Consider the following 20,750-nt stretch of genomic DNA (forward strand, 5'->3'; position numbering starts at 1 on the left):
AATTAAGTATATTCATACCTGGGAAGGTGATAATTAAGATACTTAAGATATATATGATACTGGAATCATGTCATGTACTTAATGTATTCAAGAAATTTAAATTACTTAAGATACTGTAATAATGGTAACTTTCAGGATAATAATAAAGGCACTTTCTTCTATATTTGATGGTACTTTGATGGAGTATGCAAGTAGTTTATAGAGAAGGAACTGAATGTGGCGGAGAGTAGAAATTTGGTTGGGCTGGCACCTACTCTCCTTTCACCTCCCATGAATGAGGTTGTTGATAACTGCAGCACTGGTAAATAGGGGTTCCCTGATGAAAAAGAATGTTGGAGAGTTAAAGGAAGATCTCCCCAGTAAAATAAACCCAGAGGGTAACCCCAGGTTCCCTGGGACAGAGAAGATCTGGTGACAAGCCTTGTTGGAGGCTTTACCTCAGCAGGGGATGTTCCTGATGACTCTCAGTTGAAGCTGAATTCAGATACCTTCTCAAGTTTCAAACCAAAGTATTTGACAGAATCTGACTGTGGTTTAGATGTTTAATGGTATTACTATAGGCAGATTGGGAGATAGAAAGAGGGACTTGGTATCCCTAACTATTTTCTACCATGGTCTTTGGCCCAGGTTGCTGTGTAGGGTGTCTGGATTTCACCACCCTGATCCCACCTAATTTCCCAATTTATCTAATATTTATCTAGTCTAAGTAGACAATAAGGTAGGTACAAGAGGGCTGGAGAGGAAGAGGAGCCAGGCTCTCATTATCGGTGAGTCCACAACTCCTTCGAGGTTTGAAGGATCTGATCCTCTGTAGGGATGATGTTTGAGGTGTTAGACTGATGAAAGCTTTGTAGAAGAAACTTGAAGGTTGAAATAGAATAAATCTCTTTCTGACTCTTGGACTTATGTCCTGCTTGATTAAGATTCTAGTATAAAAGGCCAAGAATTCCATCTGGATCTTTCCCAGGTCATTTTTTCTTTCCCAACATGCTTTGCTCTCCAACCAACATTTCTGCCACTCAAGCCCCCTCATGCAAAGTTCCATATTCCTCTCTTGTACCCATAATTACAATACTTGAGAATTTTATCACTTTTAGGAGAGTAAGGAATATACATATACATACATACATACATATATATATATATATATATATATATATATATAGAGAGAGAGAGAGAGAGAGAGAGAGAATGAAGGAATGAAGGAAGAGTGTAAGAAGAATAGAATCAGTTGATATAAAAAACAAGGGATGGAAAAGAGGAACATGTGAGGAGAAGAGAAAAGGAAAAAATAGAATGGGGTAAATTATCTCACATGAAGAGGCATCTAAGAGTCAATATAAGTGGAGGAAAAGATGGGAATTGTGGCAGCCAATGCTTAAATTTTCTCTCATCAGAATTATCTCAAAGTGGGAATAACACCCACACTCAGACAACTGTAAAAACATACCTTGTCCTACAGAAAAATAGAATGGAAAAGGGGACAGGAGAAGAGGGGATGTATAAAAAGGAGAGTGATATGGGGAGGCAATGGTCAGAAGCAAAACATTTATGAACAGGCAAAGGTTGAAAAGAGAGATAGAGAATGGTAAACAGGGGGAAATAAGATGGATAGAAATACACAATAATCATAACTGTAAATGTGAATGGGATGAATTCACCCATAAAATGGAAAAAATAGCAGAGTAGATTAAAAACTCCAAATCCCACAATATGCTGTATACAAAAAACACATTTACAGCAGGAGGATGAACACAGAGTAAAAGTAAGGGCCTGGAATAGAGCTATTATGCTTCATTCAGCCAAAGTAAAAACAAAAACAAAAACAAAAACAAAAAACAAAAACGGAGTGCAATCATTATCTCAGATAAAGCAAATATAAAAATTGATCTAATCAAAAGAGATAAAGGGAAAATACATCTTGATAAAAGGCACCTTAGACAATGAAACAATAGCAATACTAAAATATATTTGTTAAATGACAGAATATCCAAATTCTTAAAGGAGAATCTACATGCATTATAGGAGAAAATAGATAGTAAAACATTACTAGTGGGGGACCTCAACTTTCCCCTCTCAGAAGTAGATAAATCCAACCAAAAATAAATTAGAAAGAAGGTAAGGAGATAAATAAAACTTTAGAAAAGTCAGATATAGACCTCTGAAGAAAATTGAATAGTAGTAGAAATAAATATACATTTTCATTGTAGTATGGAGCACCTTCACAAAATCTGACCCTATAATAGGGCACCAAAACCTCACAATCAAATGTAGAAAAGCAGAATATTTAATGCTTCCTTTTCAGACCATAATGTGATAAAAATATATTCAACAAAGGGAAGTTGAAAGACTAAAAATTAATTGGGGTGGGGGTAAGGTAAAGCTAGATGGCTTAGCAGATTAAGAGCCAGGTCTAGAGACAGGAACTCCTGGGTTCAAATCTGGCCTCAGACACTTCCTAGCTATGTGACTCTGGGAAAATCACTTAACCTTCACTGCCTAGCCTTTACCACGTGTTTGCCTTGGAAACAATAAACAGTATTGGTTCTAAGACAGAAGATAAGGGTTTTTAAAAAATGAATTGGGAATTAAATAATTTTATCCTAAATAATTAATGGGAGCCAAGATGGTGGCTTAGTAGCAGCAAAAACCAAAACCTCTCTGACTATTCTTCCAAATTGATCTTTAGAAGGCACCTCAAAATGGCAGGAATAAAAACAAGATGAGTAAGGGGGCTCTCCCATTGAATTCAACTTGAGAAGTAGGCAGAATTGTTTTTCATAGGATAAACAGGAACTGAAAGCAAAACTGCATATAGAGGAGTACTGCCTGACCTTACACCTCCCCCCCAGCCCCACCTACCACACCAGATTCAGAACCTGAGCATAGTCCAACTTTGAGATCCTGGGACTCTGGCTACACCAAAAAAGTGCACCTCAGACCCACTCACTTAAAGTCCCAGACCCTGGCACCAGTCTACATACAATAAGGTCCAAAAGTCCTTAGCTCTAGACCCTTTCAAGCCTCTGCAGCAGCAGTGAAGACTTAGCCCCAGAACAAAACCCTACAAGCTAGCAGAGGAGACAGAATCAGCAAACAGTTTCCAGAACTCCCAGTCCACGGGCAAAAAAAAAAAAGGCTGGGAACATGAGCAAACAGAAAAAAAAACACTTAACGCCCCACCCCCCAAAAAAACCCAACAGAGCCAACAGGAGATGGTGATATCCAAGCAACCACATGCAAAATTTTAAAAAAGGAATTGATCTCAATCTCTGGAAGAATTCAAAAATCAAATAAGGCAAGTTGAAAAAATGGGAAAAAGAAATAAAAGTAATGCAAAAAGAAAATAAAGCAAAACTGGTCAAGTTGACAGAGAGGCACAAAAATGCAACAAAGAAAATGGTGTTTTAAAAACAGAATTGAACCTCTGTGAGAAGAAGCAAAAAAAAATCCAATGAAGAAAATAGTATTACAAAAAGAATGGATCAAATGGAAAAGGAGGATCAAAAGGTCATGGAAGAAATTCAGTCTTTGAAAATCAGAACTGGGCAAATAGAAGTTAATTCCTTCACACGACATCAAGAAACAATAAAATCAAATCAGAAGAATGGGAAATAGAAGAAAATATGAAATATCTCATTGATAAAACAACTGACATTGAAAATAGATTCAGGAGAGATAATTTAAGAATTATTGGACTATCTGAAACTCATGACCAAAAAAAAAGGCCTCAACATCATGTTACAAGAAATTATCCAAGAAAACTACCCTGATATTCTTAAACAACAGGGCAAAACATTGAAAGAATGCATAGATCATCTCTTGCAATAAGTCCCCAAATGACAACTCTCAGTAACGTTACATCCAAGTTCAAGAGCTCCCAGACCAAGGAGAAAATACTACAATCAACCAGAAAGAAACACTTCAGATATCATGGAACCCCAGTCAGAAATGCACAGGATTTGGCAGCTTCCACATTGAAGAAACAAAAGGTATGGAATAGGATATCCCCGAAGGTAAGGGAATTGGGTTTACAACCAAGAATCACCAACCCATAAAAACTGACTATATTCTTTCAGGAGAAAATGTGGTCATTTAATAGAAGATTTGCAAGCATTCTTGAAGAAAAGGCCAAACTTAAACAGAAAATTTGATGTCCAAATACAAAATTCAAGAGAAGCATAAAAGGTAAATAAGAAAGAGAAAAAACTTAAGAACTTCAATAAAGTCAAACTGTTTATATGATATCTGTAACTTTAAAAATTGTTATCAGTAGTTAGAAGAAGTATAAATAGACAAAGAGTGTAGTAGTAAGATATTTAGGATGATATGGGAAAAAACTTGTGGGGGAAAAGAGGATTGTACTAAGTGAAATGGGAAGAGAGAAGTAAAACAGGTAAATTATATCACATAAAGAGACATGGGGGGGTGGATACTATTATAATGGAGGAGAGGATGAGGTTGGTGAAAGGTAATACTTAAACCTTACTCTCATTGGATTTGGCTCAGAGAGGGAAGAACAGCCAGATTCATTGGAGTATAGAATCCTATTTTATCCTTTAGAGAAGTAGAAGGAGAATAAGGAAGGGTGTGGTGGGGAGGGGAGTAACAACGAAGAGACAACATACCAAAATTTCTGGGATGCATTCAAAGATATATTTATGGGAAATTCATATCTCTAAATGCCTACATCAATAAAATAGCAAAAGAGCAGATCAAGGAATTAGGCATGCAAGTAAAAAAAAAACTAGGAAAAAATTAAAATTGCTCAATTAAACACCAAGTTGTAAGTTCTGAAAATCAAAGGAGAGATAATAAAATTGAAAGTAAGAATGCCATTGAACTACTAAATAAGCAAAGAGCTAGTTTTATTTAAAAATAAATAAAATAGATAAATAATTGGTTAATTTAATTTTTAAAAAAGAAAGAAAAATAAATTATCAGCATTGAAAATTAAAAAGGTGAAATCACAACCAATGAAAAAGAAGTAAAGGCAGTTATTGGTAGTTATTTTTGCCTACCTATATGTTAATAAATCTGATGACCTAAGTGAAACAGATGGATATTTACAAAAATGTAATCTGCTCAGATTAACAAAAGAGGTAATAGAATACTTAAACAACCCCATCACAGAAAAAGGAATTGAACTAATTGTCAAAGAATTCCCTAAGAAAAATGTTCTAGGGCCAAATGGATTCACAAGTGAATTCTACCAAACATTTAAAGAACTCACTCCAATACTACATAAAGTATTTTGAAAAATATTGGAAGGAGTTCTTTAAAATTTCTTTTATGACCCGCATATGGTATTGATACCTAAACCTAGGAAGAGCTTAAACAGAGAAAGAAAACCACAGTTCAGTTTCCCTAATGAATATTGATACAAATTTTTAAAATAAAATATTAGCAAGGAGGTTACAGCATTATATCACAAAATTCATACACCATGACCAGGTAGCTTTTATACCAGGAATGCAGGGATGGTTCAATATTAGGAAAGTTATTAGCATAATTGACCATATCAATAGCAAAACCAATAGAAATCATATGATTATCTCGATAGATACAGAAAAAGCTTTTGACAAAATAAAACATCCATTCCTTATAAGAATATTAGAAAACATTAAATAAAAGGAACTTTCCTTAAGGTAATAAAGGGCATCTATATAAAACCACCACCCAGCATTTTCTATAATGGGGATAAACCAGATAAACTTCCCACTGAGATCAGGGAGGAAGCAAGGATGCCCATTTTCACCACTACTATTTGATATCATACTAGAAATGCTAGCTATATTTCCATAAATCTGATTACCTAACTGAAGTGGATGAATATTTACAAAAATATAATCAGATTAGCAAGAAAAGAAATTCAACAAACCATTAAAGAACAGCAGAAAAAGAAACTGAATGCATTAGAATAGACAAAGAGAAAACAAAACTATTGCTATTTATAAAATACAACTATTTGTAGGTGACATGATCATGTAGAGAACCTCAGAGAATTAATCAAAAAACTAGTTGAAACCATTAAAAACTTTGATAAAGTTGCAGGATACAAGATAAACCCACACAAATCATCAACGTTTCTATTTACCACTAACAAAGTTCAACACCGAGAAGTAGAAAAAAAACAAATTCCACTTAAAATAACTGTAGAAAATAATATACAATAGGTATTCTTACCAAAACAAACATAACAACTATATGAACACAATTACAAAACACTTTTTGCAGAAATAAAGTCAGGCCTAAACAATTAGAAAAATATTAATTGCTCATAGATAGGCCAAACCAATATAATAAAAATGACAATCATACCTAAAAAAATTTACCTATTCAGTGTCATACCAGTAAAACTACTCAAAAATTATTTTCGTTTTAGAACTAGAAAAAATAAAAAAAATTCATCAGAGGAACAAAAGGCCAATAATATCAAGGGAATTCATGAACAAATATAAAGGGAGGTGATCTGTTTGTATCAGAGCTCAAACTATACTATAAAGTGGTAATCATCAAAGCAATTTGGCATTGGCTAAGAAATAGAGTAGTAGATTAGTGGAATAGGCTTAGAAATCAAAATGTGATAATTAATGATCACAGTTACCTAGTGTTCAATAAATCCAAGATCCAGGCTACGGGGGGAAGAACTTACTATTTTTTTTAAACCTGTGTATTGGCTCCAAGGCAAGAGTGGAAAAGGCTGGGCAATGGGGGTCAAGTGACTTGCCCAGGGTCACACAGCTGGGAAATGTCTGAGGCCAGATTTGAATCTAGGACCTCCCATCTCTAGGCCTGGCTCTCAATCAACTGAGCTACCCAGCTGCCCCCAAGAACTTACTATTTGACAAAAACTGCTGGGAAAACTGGAAAACATTATTACAGAAACTAGGCATATATTAACATCTCACACCAAAACTAAGATAAAGCCAAAATGGATACTTGAACAACAAACAAAAGGGGATACTATAAATAAATTAGGAGAACATGGAAAAGTTTATCTATCACACAGATTAAAGAAAAGAATTTATGACCAAACAACTTATAAAGAACATTACAAATATGAAATGGATACTTCTGATTATATTAAATTAAAACATTTCTGCACAAAAGATCAACGTAACCATGATTAGAAAGGAAACAATAAATTGAAGGGGGGAAATTTTATAGCAAGCATCTCTGACAAAGGTCTCATTTCTCAAATATATAGAGAACCAAGTCAAATTTATAAGAATATAAAGCATTCTCCAGCTGATAAATGCTCAATGGATATGCACAAGCAATTCTCAGAGGAAGAAATTTTAACTATCTGGAGTCCTATGAAGAAAAGCTCCAAATCACTACAGATCAGAGAATGAAAATTAAAACAACTCTGAGATATCATCTCACTTCTATCAGAATGGGTAATATGACCAAAAAGAAAAATGATAACTGTGGGAGGTGATAAGGGGAAATTTGGACTTTAATGCACTTTTGGTGGAACTGTGAACTGGTTGTAACCATTTTGGAGAGCAATATAAAACTAGGCTCAAAGAACTATAAAACTATGCACACCCTTTGACTCGATAATATCATTACTGGATCTCTTTCTCCAAAAGATGAGAGATAAGAAAAAAGACCTACTTGTACTAAAAGTCTCTTTAGCTGCTCTTTGTGTAGTGCCAAAAAATTGGAAACTAAGGGGGTGTCCATCAATTGGGAAATGACTGAACAAGCTGTAACATGTACTTATAATGGAAAACTATTGTGTCGCAAGAAATGATGAACAGGATGAATTCAGAAAAACCTGGAAAGACTTCTCTGAAGACTTCTATAAAGACATGAGGCAAAGCGAAGTGAGAAGAATCAGGATAATCCTGTATATAGTAACAGAAATGTTGTGTGATGATCAACTGGGCAGAACTAATTATCAGCAAAATTGAGTTCTAAGATAACCTCAAGGGACTCATGTTTAATAAAACACCATCTACAGCCACAGAAGGAACTGTTGGAATCTCCTCATAGCATGCCATCCTTCACTTCATTTCCTTCAAGAGTTTTTTATTGTATATGTGATTCAGTCATGACATAAGGAATATGAAAATATGTATTACATGAAAGCAATTACATTATCTATAGCAAACTATTTACTTCAAGGAGGGAAGAGAGGGAGGGAAGGAAAAAATCTGAATTGCAAAATGTTGGAAAAACAGTTTCAAAAATTGTTTCCACATGTAATGAAAAAAATAAAATCCAACTTTCAAAAAGTGTTCATGTTTACTTGAATTGGCTAAAATTACTGCCTTTATACAACTCCCACTAATTGATCTTTGTCTTTTCCTCTGGAATGAAGTAGATTATAATTCAATGGTTATAGTTCAATTAAAGGGCAAGTGGCTGTAATGGAAACTTTGGAATAAAAAATGTAAGACCAATTATTGGACCTTGCCCTGGTCCCCATTCTTGGATTTCTGCCTCAGTTAAGTCCTCTAAGTTCCTAACTTCCTATAACCACTTTGACTCCTCTGATTTTTCCATTGGCCCATCCAATCAGGGTTCTTCTTTGTCTGGAAAGTTCTCCTGACCTATGTTAAGTAAGTGCTCCAAGTAATCATAACAAGAATTAGATCTGCTTGGTCTTGGGGGAAAGATCCAGCAGCAATCAATGGAAGCAGCAAAGAAGACAACTTGGGTTTGACATCAAGAACAAACTTGCTTAATAAATAGAGTTATCAAAATTTGTGACAAGCTTCTCTGTGATCAATCAAGCAACAATTGTTTATTAAAACTACTGAATACCTGGCACTGTGCTAGTTTATGGAGATACCAGCAGAAAGTATAAAATAATTTTAACTTGCAATGAAATCTTCAAATAAAGGATAGCTTTGGGCAACTAGTTGGCAGATAAAGAGGAAAAGAGACTCTTCTTTAGTTCTGGGTTAGACTGGACGTTGAGGACTGGAGGTCCCCTTTTTTTCTAGCTGAGGAATTCTGTGATTATGTGAATTCTCAGAGAAGAGGAGCTTCAAAGGAGGAGGGAAAACAGGACAAGAGTTTCTCTTGTGTCCATTGACCTGAGTTTATGAGGTGATGGCTTCATTGTTCTTTTTCACCCTCTCTACATGGGACTCAGATCCCTCTTTCTCTTAGTGCTCCTGATCTTACCTGTTCTCCCAGTTTCCCCAAATTTTACCCCCACACTTATAGTTTTCAGCATTACCATGAATTCAAAAGGAATCCCAGGCTTGAAATATTTTGATGTTTTTGTGAAGTGTATCTGATAGGGAGATGTCACAATGGAAATACCTCTTCTCTCTGCTTCAACCATATCACTTCCTAGAGGGAATAGAGAATGTGAAGGTCAGTCAGTCAACAAATATTTATGAACAAATTTAATAATTTGGGTGGATGCAGGGGCTTAATCCCCAAACATGATTTCTTGGTTAAATTTCCACACAAAAAAATTCCATTTTCATCATGATTATGTCATGGAAAGAGCCCTAGGTTTGAAGTCAGAAAAATTTGGATCCTGTTCTAGCTGCTGGCATTAATGACTTTGAGCCTCTGTTTGCTCAGTGATAAAAATTAGGGGTTAAAATGTAAACAGAAAGAGCAATAGTGATAAAAACTTTAAAACAAAATTAAATTTAATATAATTATAATGACCAAGGTTGGTCCTGCAGAAGAGATAAGAAAACATACTTCCATTTTTTATTCACAGACTTGGAGGACTATGGGTATAAGACAATCTAAAAATTATCAGATTCAGTTAGAATAAGAATACAAATGAAAGCATATGATTAATCACTTGTTTATTTGAGAACATATTTTAGAGTTTTGGTTTTATAAGATTATTCACTTACAAAAAAATGAATAATATGGAAACGTGTTTTGTAAGATAATATGTGTATAACTCAGATTGAATTGCTTACCAACTCTACGAGTAGGGAGGGAAGAAGGAAGGGAAACAATTTGGATTATATAATGTCAGAAAACTCATGTGGAAATTTATTATTAAAATAATTTTTAAAACTCAAATTCAGTTGATAGATCATCTAATTTTGCTGAGCCATTTCCCCCTCATTTTCATTCTTTTAAAATAGCTAGTACTAATAATGATTGACATTTATATAGTACTTTAAAGTTTGCAAAGCACTATACATATGGGATAACTAAGAGGCAAAGTGCATAGAGTGCCAGACCCAATGTTAGGGAGACTCATCTTTCTGGGTTCAAATCTGGCCTCAGTCATTTATCAGCTGGAAAGTCACTTAGCCCTGTTTGCCTCAGTTTTCTCATCTATAAAATAGGCTTGGAAAATAAATCTAGGAAAGAGAGTCTAAGAATTATTGGACTACCTGAAAACCATGATAAAAAAAAGTTTAGACTCTTTTTTCAAGAAATTATCAAGGAAAACTTCCCTGATATTCTGGAATCCAAGTGCAAAATAGAAAAACCCAATCACCTTCTAAAAGAGATCCCAAAAGGATAACTCTCAGGAATATTATACCCAAATTTCAGAGCTCTGAGATCAAGGAGAAAATATTCTAAGCAGTCAAAGAGAAACAATTCAAATACCATAGGGCCCCAGTCAAGATAAAACAAGATTTAGCAGCTTCTACATTAAAGAATCAGAGGGCTGGAAATATAGTATTCCTGAGAGTGAAGGAGCTAAGATTTCAATCAAGAATCATTTATCCAGCAAAACTGAGCATAATCCTTCAGGGGGGAAAAAAATGAGTATTCAGTGAAATAGGGAACGTTCAAACATTCTTGATAAAAAAGACCTAGAGCTAAGTGGAAAATCTGATTCTTACATACAAGACTCAAGAAAAGCATAAAACAATAAACAGGAAGCAGAAACCAAAAGCTATTCAATAAGGTTAAACTCTGTAAAAGGGGAAATGATTCTTGTAACTCCAAACAACTTTATCAATATTAGGGCATTTAGAAGGAGTTTACATAGACAGAGGGCAAGGGTGTGAGTTAAATATGATGGGATAAAATAAAAATTAAATTAAGGAATGAGAAAGAGAAAGAGAAATTCATTAGGAGGTGGGGGAAGGAAAAAGCAGAATGATAAATTATCTCACATAAAAGGGACATGAAAGAACTTTTACAGTGGAAGGGAAAATGGGGGAGGTGAAGAGGAGAAATACCTGAATCTTACTCTCATCAGAATTGGCTCCATGAGGGAAGATCATACACAATCAAGGGTATAGAAATCTATATTACCCTACAGGAAAGTAGAAGGTAAATAGAATAAGAGAAGAGGTGTGGGGCTGATGGAAAAGAGGGCAAATTGGAAGATGTGGTGGTCAGATACTAAACAGGAAAAAATAGGATGAAGAGTAATACATAGCAGTCATAACAGTGCAAAATATTTTTAAATCTCTAATAAAAGCCTCATTTCTCAAATACATAGATAAATGAGTTTAATTTATAAGAATACAGGTCATTCATCAGGTAATAAATGGTCAAAGGTTATATGAATAGGCAGTTCTCAAAAAAAAGACATAAAATGTCTCTTTAGTCATGCAAAAAATATCCTGTCACTATTAATTAGAAAAATTAAAAATTAAAACAACTCTGAGTTACCACACAATATCTATCAGATTGATTTATTATGACAGAAGAGAAAATGATAAAACTTGGAGGGGAAATGAGAAAACTGAGACACTAATGCATTGTTGGGGAGAGTTGTGAACTGACTCAATCATTCTGGAGAGCAATTTGGACCTATGCCCAAAGGGCTATAAAACAGTACATATTCTTTGACCCAGCAATACTGTTACTAGGTTTGTATCCCAAAGGGATAAAAAATAAAAAGAGGAAGGACTTATAAGTATGAAAATATTGAAAGCAGCTCTTTTGTGGAGGCAAAGAATTGGAAAGTGAGGGGATACCCATCATTTGGAGAATGTCTGAGGAAGTTATAGCATTTGATTGTAATGGAAAATTATTATGCTGTAAAAAATGACAAGCAGGAGGAACTCAGAAAAACCTGGGAAGACTTACATGAACTAAAGCAGAGTGAAATAAGCAGAACCAGAAAAAACGTTGTATACAGCTACAGGTACTGTATAATGAATAACTAAATAATTTAGCTATTCTCAGCAATACAATGATTCAAAACAATCCCAAAGGACTCATAATTTTAAAAAGTCATCTGCTTCCAAATAAAATGAACTGCTGAAATCTGAATCCAGACCAATGCAGACTTTTTTTCACTTTCTTTCTTAAATTTTTTGAGTTTCCTTTCACAAAAATATTAATATGTAAAAATGATTTACATGATCACACATGGAAAACTGCTTACCATCTCAAGGTGTGGTTGAATGGAGATGAGAGTAGTGTAAGATTAAAATTAATATCCACTATACCAAGTATTATATTTTTATAAGATATTATTAATAATAACTTGAAGTAGAGGAAAGTAAAACCATCAGTAAAGAGAAGTCTGCCAGGACGGCAAAAAGCAGAAGGAGAAAGAGAGAGGGGTGTAGTTATACGCAACTTATCTTCAAAACCTAAGGATGCAAGGCAGGGATGAAAAAGGAAAGGGATGCTGGGAGATGAAGTCCAAGGGTACACAATTCTATTTACACAGTATAGAATTCAAAACTCAGTATTCTTTGGATAATGTTGGGAACACTTTTTATGTGTCATTGGGGGAAATAAAATAAAATTTTAAAAATAAAGTAGAGCTTCAAATTGTAAGGTTCATCACAGAGTGGGTAGACAGTAAGCAGGGAAGTGGAGAGATAGGTAATGAGTGAGGGGAGCCCTGCAACCTCAACTCTTCCCAGATAGAGGATATCTTCCTTAGGATAGAGGGTCTTAGGGGCAGCTAGGTAGCTTAGTGGATGGAGAGCCAGGCCCAGAAATGGGAGGTCCTGGGTTCAAATTTGACCTCAGATACTTCCCAGCTGTGTGACCCTGGGCAAGTCACTTAACCCCCATTGCCTAGTCCTTACCACTCTTCTGCCTTGTGTAAAAATGGAGATTTGAACCCTAGACTTCAATCCCCAGAGTGCTTAGTATTTCCCAGAATTCCCTATAATCTCACCTGAGTCTCCACCTTGGTGAGATCACAATTCATATTTAACTGGCAGTAACGCCTACCTCACGTTCTTCAATGTGCTCTTCCATCGAAATGATGTAGTAAGTATGCTAAGCACAGGAGTTATGAATTGGCTAATCAGCAATGGGCATGTGATTTCTTATTTTGTATTTTCTTTATTCCTTGATTTTCTAATAATCCTTAATAAACCTCTTAAAATAGAATATTTTTATTACTAGAGACTAATTTAATTTTTACAGTTGGATCCAATACACAGTGTTGAGTCCAAGATGGAAGGTAAGAGTCTAAAAAAAAGGATACATGGTCTTGAGTTGAGATTTATGTACCTGTTTTTTAAGTGAAATTTGCATTTATACTTATATTGCATTTATATAATTAGTTTCCTTTGTAATCCTTTGTATTTTGTGTGTCAGGAAACATTATTCTGAGGATTCCATGGATTTCAACAGGCTGCCAAAGGGATCAATATTACAAAAAAGCTAATAACTTCAGTTCTAAGGCCACCACAAGTTTCATAGCCAGCCTCCTGAAAGATGAATTGGGAGGAGGGGTCCTCAGGTCCAATCCTAGGAACACAGGTGAGTTCTTATGGTCACCTGGTCCTTCTTTCCTAGGATAATAGCTGGTACTTATATAGTGTACTCTACAGTATCTTATTTGGTTCTCACAATAGCTCTGTGTGGACTATTATTATCTCATTCTTCATAGAATGAGCTTTATGGAGGTTAGATGACCTCCATACTAATACAGCTAGTAAGTAGGACTCAAATATAGTCTCTCCTAACTCCAACCCCAGAGCTCTTTCCACTGGGACCAATGGACATGGTGCCCAAGCATTCACCCTTCATTTCAGAGCATCGCCATAGATTTGCTCAAGATTGAGAATTTCCCCAATGACAGCCTGGTAAACTTGGGTTGGGGAGAGTCACCCAAAGAATAGCACTTAAGGGGATCAACCATGCATGGAGATAGAGCAAAAGTAGATTCATTTTCATGCTTACACTTAATTAAGTAGAAGAATGCGTGGGTGCCACCACATAAAAGAAGGGTTTGGGGGAGGAGGAGGGGAAGGAATGTCTGTGTTTATCTGTGTCCTGTGTGCTTAAATGCCTTTATCAGAGTATTTTAGTTCTGAATAATCAGAAAGGAGACATTTTCTTGCAAATCTCAGCACCACTCCCTCTTCCATCCAGTGGAGAGGAAGAAAAGAAAGCTCAGTGAGTCAAAGCCATGGGAATCTTGAAGTCTCCTTGTGTTGGAAGTGAACGTTTCCTATTGCCTTCTAACCTGATCTGAGTACAGAGGGAGAATGTAGCTTTGCTACTTACCAGTATCTGTTAACACAGAGACGGTGACATAGAGAGACTGACCCACTAGTTCATTCAGATTTGCAAACTGGCGCTGCACTGTGGCTCTATCCAGAGAGGCAGTTCCCACTCCTTCTTCTATCTGGAATGGTAGACAGTAACAACAACAAGGAGAATTGTATGTCCAAAGCCATTGATATGGGACTCTAGCCTGATGGATGGAAGTCAATGCCTCATGCCTGTGTCAAGGATGAGGAAGAGCTGATGGGAGTGGGAGACAGAGTGTTAGATCCCCCATTATGTCCCTTTGCCCAGCTTGCTACACTAGAGACTTTAAGGTGCTTCCCCTTGGGTGAAATCTAAGACTCTCTCTGTCTTCCACTCTCATCAACTCTGCCCTACCTCTCATACTAGTGGGAAATGGTGGTTTTCTGGTGAAAAATCAGGAGAGTCTCATTCCAATGGGTTTGGGGCCTGAGACCACACAATAATAATAATTATTATTATTATTAATATTAATAAATGCTAGTACCCACTTTCTCAAGCTACCTTGTATTTTAATATTTTATTTTTGTTACTTTATTTAAATACTTTAATACATTAATATTTTTATTTAATTTAAATTTTAAAATTTATTTTAATTTTAGATTTAATTTTAAATTTATTTAATTAAAATATTTAAGATACGTAACATTTTTTGATACTCACCACAACCCTCTGACATAGATAATGTTATTATCCCCATTTGACAGACGGAGAAACTTGGATATGCAAAAAATTAAATAATTTGTCTAGAGAGTAAGTATATCTGAGACAGGATCCATACAAAGATCTTCCTAATTTCAAATCCACCATTCTATCTACTATGCTACTGTGAGGACGCCTTGCCCACAAGGACAGGACATCAGGTCCAGTACCATGATTGCCCCTCCTCCTACTTTCCTAGGCAGACCCTAAACTTAGGTCCAGTGTGTGTACATTTCACTAAAGAAAGGATCATAATTTATGGATATAAAACCACCACTCTTGTAACCAATAGAGGCAATTTGCAAGCTTAACACCTCTAATGAAATTTTAGGCTGCATTAAATGGAGCATATTGTCTTAGATTAGGGAAGTGATATTTGTGCTGAACTCTGTCCTGGTCATACATTTGGGGTATTGTGCTCAGCTGCTGATGTCATAGTTCTGATGAACACAGAGGGACAGCTAGGTGGCTCAAGAGCCAGGCCTGGTGACAGGAGGTCCTGGTTTCAAATTTGACCTCGTATCCACCTTCAAGGGTCTTTCCCTCTGTTTCCTGATTCACTCTGAGTTAAACAAATGGGGACCTGGCCATTTTCTTTCTTCATCAAATAATGTTATTCATTCATTCTCTCCTGTATTTGTATGCTCTCTTGCCAACTAGAAAACAGGCTCTTTGAGGGTAGAGGTGTCCTATATCTATGTAGCTGCCTCCTTAGTTATGCAGGAAGACTTTTTGAACAAACAGGAGTTTGTTCAAACAGTTCCAGGAATCAGGAATGTATCCTAACTTGCCCTCCCATCTCAAGGCAAGGTGAGTCAGATGGGACTACCAAGGGAGAACGTATGGGGATATTCCTTAGATATGAATCTGTGATGACCTCAGTCCTAATTATGAGCTTACATGCACCCGCTGAAGGGAGTGGGGTAGACCTTCCTTATGTCCATCCTTCATTACTCCAAAGAGGACAAAGGCTACACCATCCACTGGTTTTCCATAGATGTATCTAAGGAGAGAATAATAATAATAAAAGGAGAAAAAATAATAATACTGTTTATATCATGCTTTAAAGTATGTAAAATGCTTTAAAATATTTCATTTTATCCTCACAACAGCTCTGGGAGGGAAATGCTATTATTCTCATTTTACAAATGAGGAAAGTAAGACTGAGAGATGGAAGTTAAATGACAAGTAAGTATCTGAGGTCATATTTCAAGTAGGGTCTTCCTGACTCCCAAACCATCAGTCTAAACCTCTGTGCACCTAATTGTCTGAAGGAAGGGATTTATTGAAAGAAGAGGCCATCTGCCAATCACCCACTGAGCGTGGAATTCTATAGTGAACACATTTCTCTTCTACCTGGACCTCTCTCTCCTCGTATTCTACTATCCCTCGCTGAGAACTGACTTTCTTTGACACTGATTCATCCTTGGCCATCATCTCCATGTCTCTCTCTCTTCCCTCTACCTTCTAACATATTGGTGCTAGAAAGGGTGTCAGAATACTCCTTGATCCTTCTACCTCCCAGCTTCCCAGGTTTCGTCTAAGATTCAGCTAAAATATCATCTGCAAGAGATCTTTCCTGGTTCTTCCCACTGCTGGTGGCTTCCTTCTGAGATAATATACCATTTGCATTGATTGTGTCTATCATGCACATACCTCCTTATTTGTATGTTGTCTTCCCAATGGAATATGAGTTCCTTGATGTCATGGGAAGTGTTTTTGTCTCTCTTTTTATCTCTACTGATTAATGCATCCTGACACATAATAACGGCCAAATAAGGCTTGTTAACTGAATGATCTATTGATTGATTGGCAGATTCTTCCTTTACCAGCATCCTTCAGTACCTCCTCTTCCTTTAAAGTCCCCTTAATAAAAAAAATTCCACTTACTTCACATTGTAGAGACTATTATACGCCAACCCCCAGGCTATTTTTTCTCTTTTCTCAGGGAATTTAGTGTTTAGCTCACTGTCTTCCTTTCCCCCCTTATACTAGGGAACTTTCAACATTTACATTGATGTTGCCACTAATTCTTTAATCTTCCACTTCCTCAGCTTTCTAAAATCTCATAACTATACCTTGACTAAATCTAAGTCACACATAGGAGACGGTCACACACTAGATTTCACTGTTAATCACAGGAATTACAATTCCTTAATTAGAAACTTTGGCATTTCTAGGGAAAACCAGTTCAACTGGTATGGTTCCAGTCCACCTTTTAAGCTTCTTATTAAAATGATATCATTAGTAATACATGTATGGCCCAGATTAAACTGCTTACCATCTCTGAGGGGGGTGGGAGGCAAGGGAGGGAGATAGTTTGGATCTTATAATTTTGGAAAACATGTCAAAAATTAACGTGTAATTAAAATGTAAAATAACATGCAATTGGGAAAATAAAATATCTTTGAATAAAAAAATTATATTATAAGGGTTAAATTTTTTTCCCTTGATCCTCATTCCTATTTCCCTGGTCTCTATTCCTCCCTCCATATTAAGTAATTTAGAAAATGCTCTTACTTTATGGTCCCATAGCTAACAAGATAGTCTCCCAATGGTATCATAGTGAATTCACCTACCCTATACTGCCTGACATAACCTCTAATCATTCCATCTTTTCTTATTCCTTACCTCTCTATTCTTCACCATCAATTGAGAACTCCCATTCCTTTATTTCTCTATGCCTTTTAAGGCCACTGTTGGTTTTTAATTGTTTTGGTCACGTTTGACTCTTCAAGATCCCATTTGGAATTTTCTTGACAGAGATATCATTGTGGTTTGCTATTTCCTTCTCCATCTCATTTGATAGATGAGGAAACTGAGGCAAAAAGGATGAAGTGACTTGCTCACAGTGGCACAGTTAGTATCTGGAGCCAGATTTGAACTCAGGAAGATGGCTCTTTCTGATTCCAAGCTTGGTTCTATCTACTGCACCATCTTTACTAAGAAAATAATACTTTTTTTCTTCCTTTCATTTCAAACCCCTTGCTATCATCTCAACTTCCCATTCTTTTTTCCCTTCCCTCAAGCTTCTGATAATGAGGCAGACCTTCTCCTTGCCAAGATGGCATGCTGATCAGCCATTTTCTTATCTTCTCCCTCTGATTACAACCTTGATCATCCCCTCTCTCAAGAATCTTCAACATCTATAAGCTCCTTTTCAACTATCTTTGTCCAGCTTCTCTCCCCATAATCTTTTTTAATCATCTTCATTGAATTTGTCATTTTATTTCCCTTTTCTTCCATTAGTTAAAAAGCTATCTACACTCACCGCCTCCACTTGTTCTTTTCTCACTCTTCAATTCTGTAATATCACTTCTAATCTCCACATTCAAGTGAAATAGATTTCTCCATACTTGAAAGTGATCTCTTAAATGCCAAATATGAGCATCTTTTCTCTGTCTTTATCTTTCTCCACCAATCTCTTGCATCTGACTCTGTTGAAACTTCATTCCCCTCCCTCCACCATGCATACTCTCTCCTTTCTGGTTTGTTGTGACATTTCTCTACCCTGGATGTCCTTTTCTTTGTTTTATTGTTCTTTTCTCTCCTTTTTTGAGACTTATCATCATTCACATCATGTACCCTACCTCTGCATATTATCCAAGATTCTGTTGTAAGCCCTCTCTTCTCTCCTTTCTCTACATACTCTCTTTTGGCAACTTCATCAGCTACCAAGGTCATAATTATTATTTTTAGGCAGATAACTTATAGTTCAAAATATCTAGTCAAAAACTTTCACCAGAGCTTTAATTTCATATCACCCATTGCCTACTAAACAGTTCAAACTGGTTATTCCAAATACATCTTAAATTCAACATGCCTCAAGTTAATTTCTCTTTCCATCACAAACTCTTTTCTCTTTCAAACTTCCCCATTTCTGGCTAAAGCATCATCATCAATGCAATCTCCTTACTTTATAATCTGCAAATTACCTTCAATTGCACACTCTCCCTTACCCCTCATTTCTGATCATTGCCCAAATATTATCTTTTCTACCTCCATAACCTTTCTTTCAACAGAGTCTTTCCTTGTTTTCACACAGGAACTACTTTATTTTGTATATACTTTTATACATACTTGTATTTTAATACTTTATATTTACTTATATTTGTTCTGTATTTACTTTTGTATATACTTGCTTTCTTCACCATTAGAATACCAGCTCTCTGAGAATAAGGATTAATTCTTTGTATCCCCCTAGTTCTTAAAGCCCTTTACTCTTTTTATTTTTTTATACAGTAGTCCGGAAAACATTTTGGACACTTTGAGCACCACTTTTGGACTTTGCTCTTTTGTCCACACTGTTCTGCAGACCTGGAAATTCCTCCCATCTCTAAGGGATTCATTAATTTTATCCAGGGAACCAAGGAAATTCCGTGAAGCCTACCCCTTTGGAGAGGTTCTTCTTGAAAGAACTAAGGGGAAAAGTAGATGATCACACCTACCTAGCACTGATATCAATTTCCAGCATGTCATTTCCATCAATGTAAAAGAACTTTTCTGATGGTTCCAATGTGACTTCAAAACTTGGTAGCACTAGAGTTTTGGGAAGAGAGTAGAAAAAAGGGTTGGGACTGAGGCCATGATAGAGGCAGGGGAAAACCTGTGTGGTATAAATAGGGTCGTTTCAGAGAGTGCAATTCTTACCATACTCCTTAATTTCAAACTCTGTGGAGAAAGTTCTTTTAATAGCATCTTCATATCGGGCAACTATCTTCCAGGTACCAAAGCTAAGCAGAAAGGAGCAAGGATTACTTGATAGACATGTGGAAATATGGAAAACCTCCCTTCTCTCTTCTACTCTACAACATTCCCCCAATCTATAGCAACTATCTTGGTACTGGGACTGTTCCACTGTAATCATTTGTTTTCCCACAGCTAATGGGTATTATGAGCCCCATTTTATAGATGAACAAATTGAAACTCAAGAGAGCTTCAATGATTTACCCAAGGTCAAAAGTCAAGTAAATGTAGAAGTTGGGATTGTAATTCAGGATGATTGATAATGACTTTTTTTTCTTTTTTGTTGCTTTAAACCAAACTCCTAACTTGGAAACCCCCTCCCCTCACTCTTTTTTTTTTTAAACCCTTACCTTCTGTCTTGGAGTCAATAAAGGCAGAAGAGTGGTAAGGGCTAGGCAATGGGGGTCAAGTGACTTGCCCAGGGTCACACAGCTAGGAAGTGGCTGAGGCCGGATTTGAACTTAGGACCTCCCATCTCTAGGCTTGGTTCTCAATCCACTGAGCTACCCAGCTGCCCCCCCCCCCCGCCCCTCACTCTTTCCAACTTACGTGGTCAGTTCAGGTATGAAGTATGTTGAAGAGAAGATGCCATTTTCTGTAGGATCTCTGAAATCTTGACTTTTTATCACAATGCCTTCTGGGTTCTGGGAAGATAGACATAGACCAGAAAGAGTAACAATGCTTTCCTGTTTTCCTTTCATCTAAGCACTCCATCATGTTCCATTCTTGGATCTTGGACTTTTTGTAAATTCAATCTGATGGGAAACCACTTTTGTTAACACTTGACAAATCCCCTGGAGCTTTGATTATTGCTTAATGTAATAATTAGATCCAAAAATACTGACATGCTGATCATGTGTTCTGAGAATGTATATCAGCCAATTTCC

The 20,750-nt window shown here is 36.2% G+C and overlaps 1 protein-coding gene across 1 annotated transcript in view; it reads right to left on the reverse strand.

Annotated features, from left to right (window-relative positions):
- LOC100028784 (A.superbus venom factor 1-like) overlaps positions 1-20,750 on the reverse strand; it is an 87,296-nt gene that overhangs the window by 60,563 nt on the left and 5,983 nt on the right. The window contains exons 5-10 of the mRNA XM_001378686.5: positions 20,413-20,507; positions 19,768-19,850; positions 19,566-19,656; positions 16,018-16,120; positions 14,392-14,512; positions 9,200-9,315 (exon numbers count right to left, since the gene is read on the reverse strand). Coding sequence (XP_001378723.4) covers positions 9,200-9,315; positions 14,392-14,512; positions 16,018-16,120; positions 19,566-19,656; positions 19,768-19,850; positions 20,413-20,507 — 609 coding nt within the window. The remainder of the gene's footprint in view (positions 1-9,199; positions 9,316-14,391; positions 14,513-16,017; positions 16,121-19,565; positions 19,657-19,767; positions 19,851-20,412; positions 20,508-20,750) is intronic.

This window comes from Monodelphis domestica, chromosome 1 (assembly GCF_027887165.1).
Source record: "Monodelphis domestica isolate mMonDom1 chromosome 1, mMonDom1.pri, whole genome shotgun sequence".
Lineage (NCBI taxonomy): Eukaryota > Metazoa > Chordata > Mammalia > Didelphimorphia > Didelphidae > Monodelphis > Monodelphis domestica.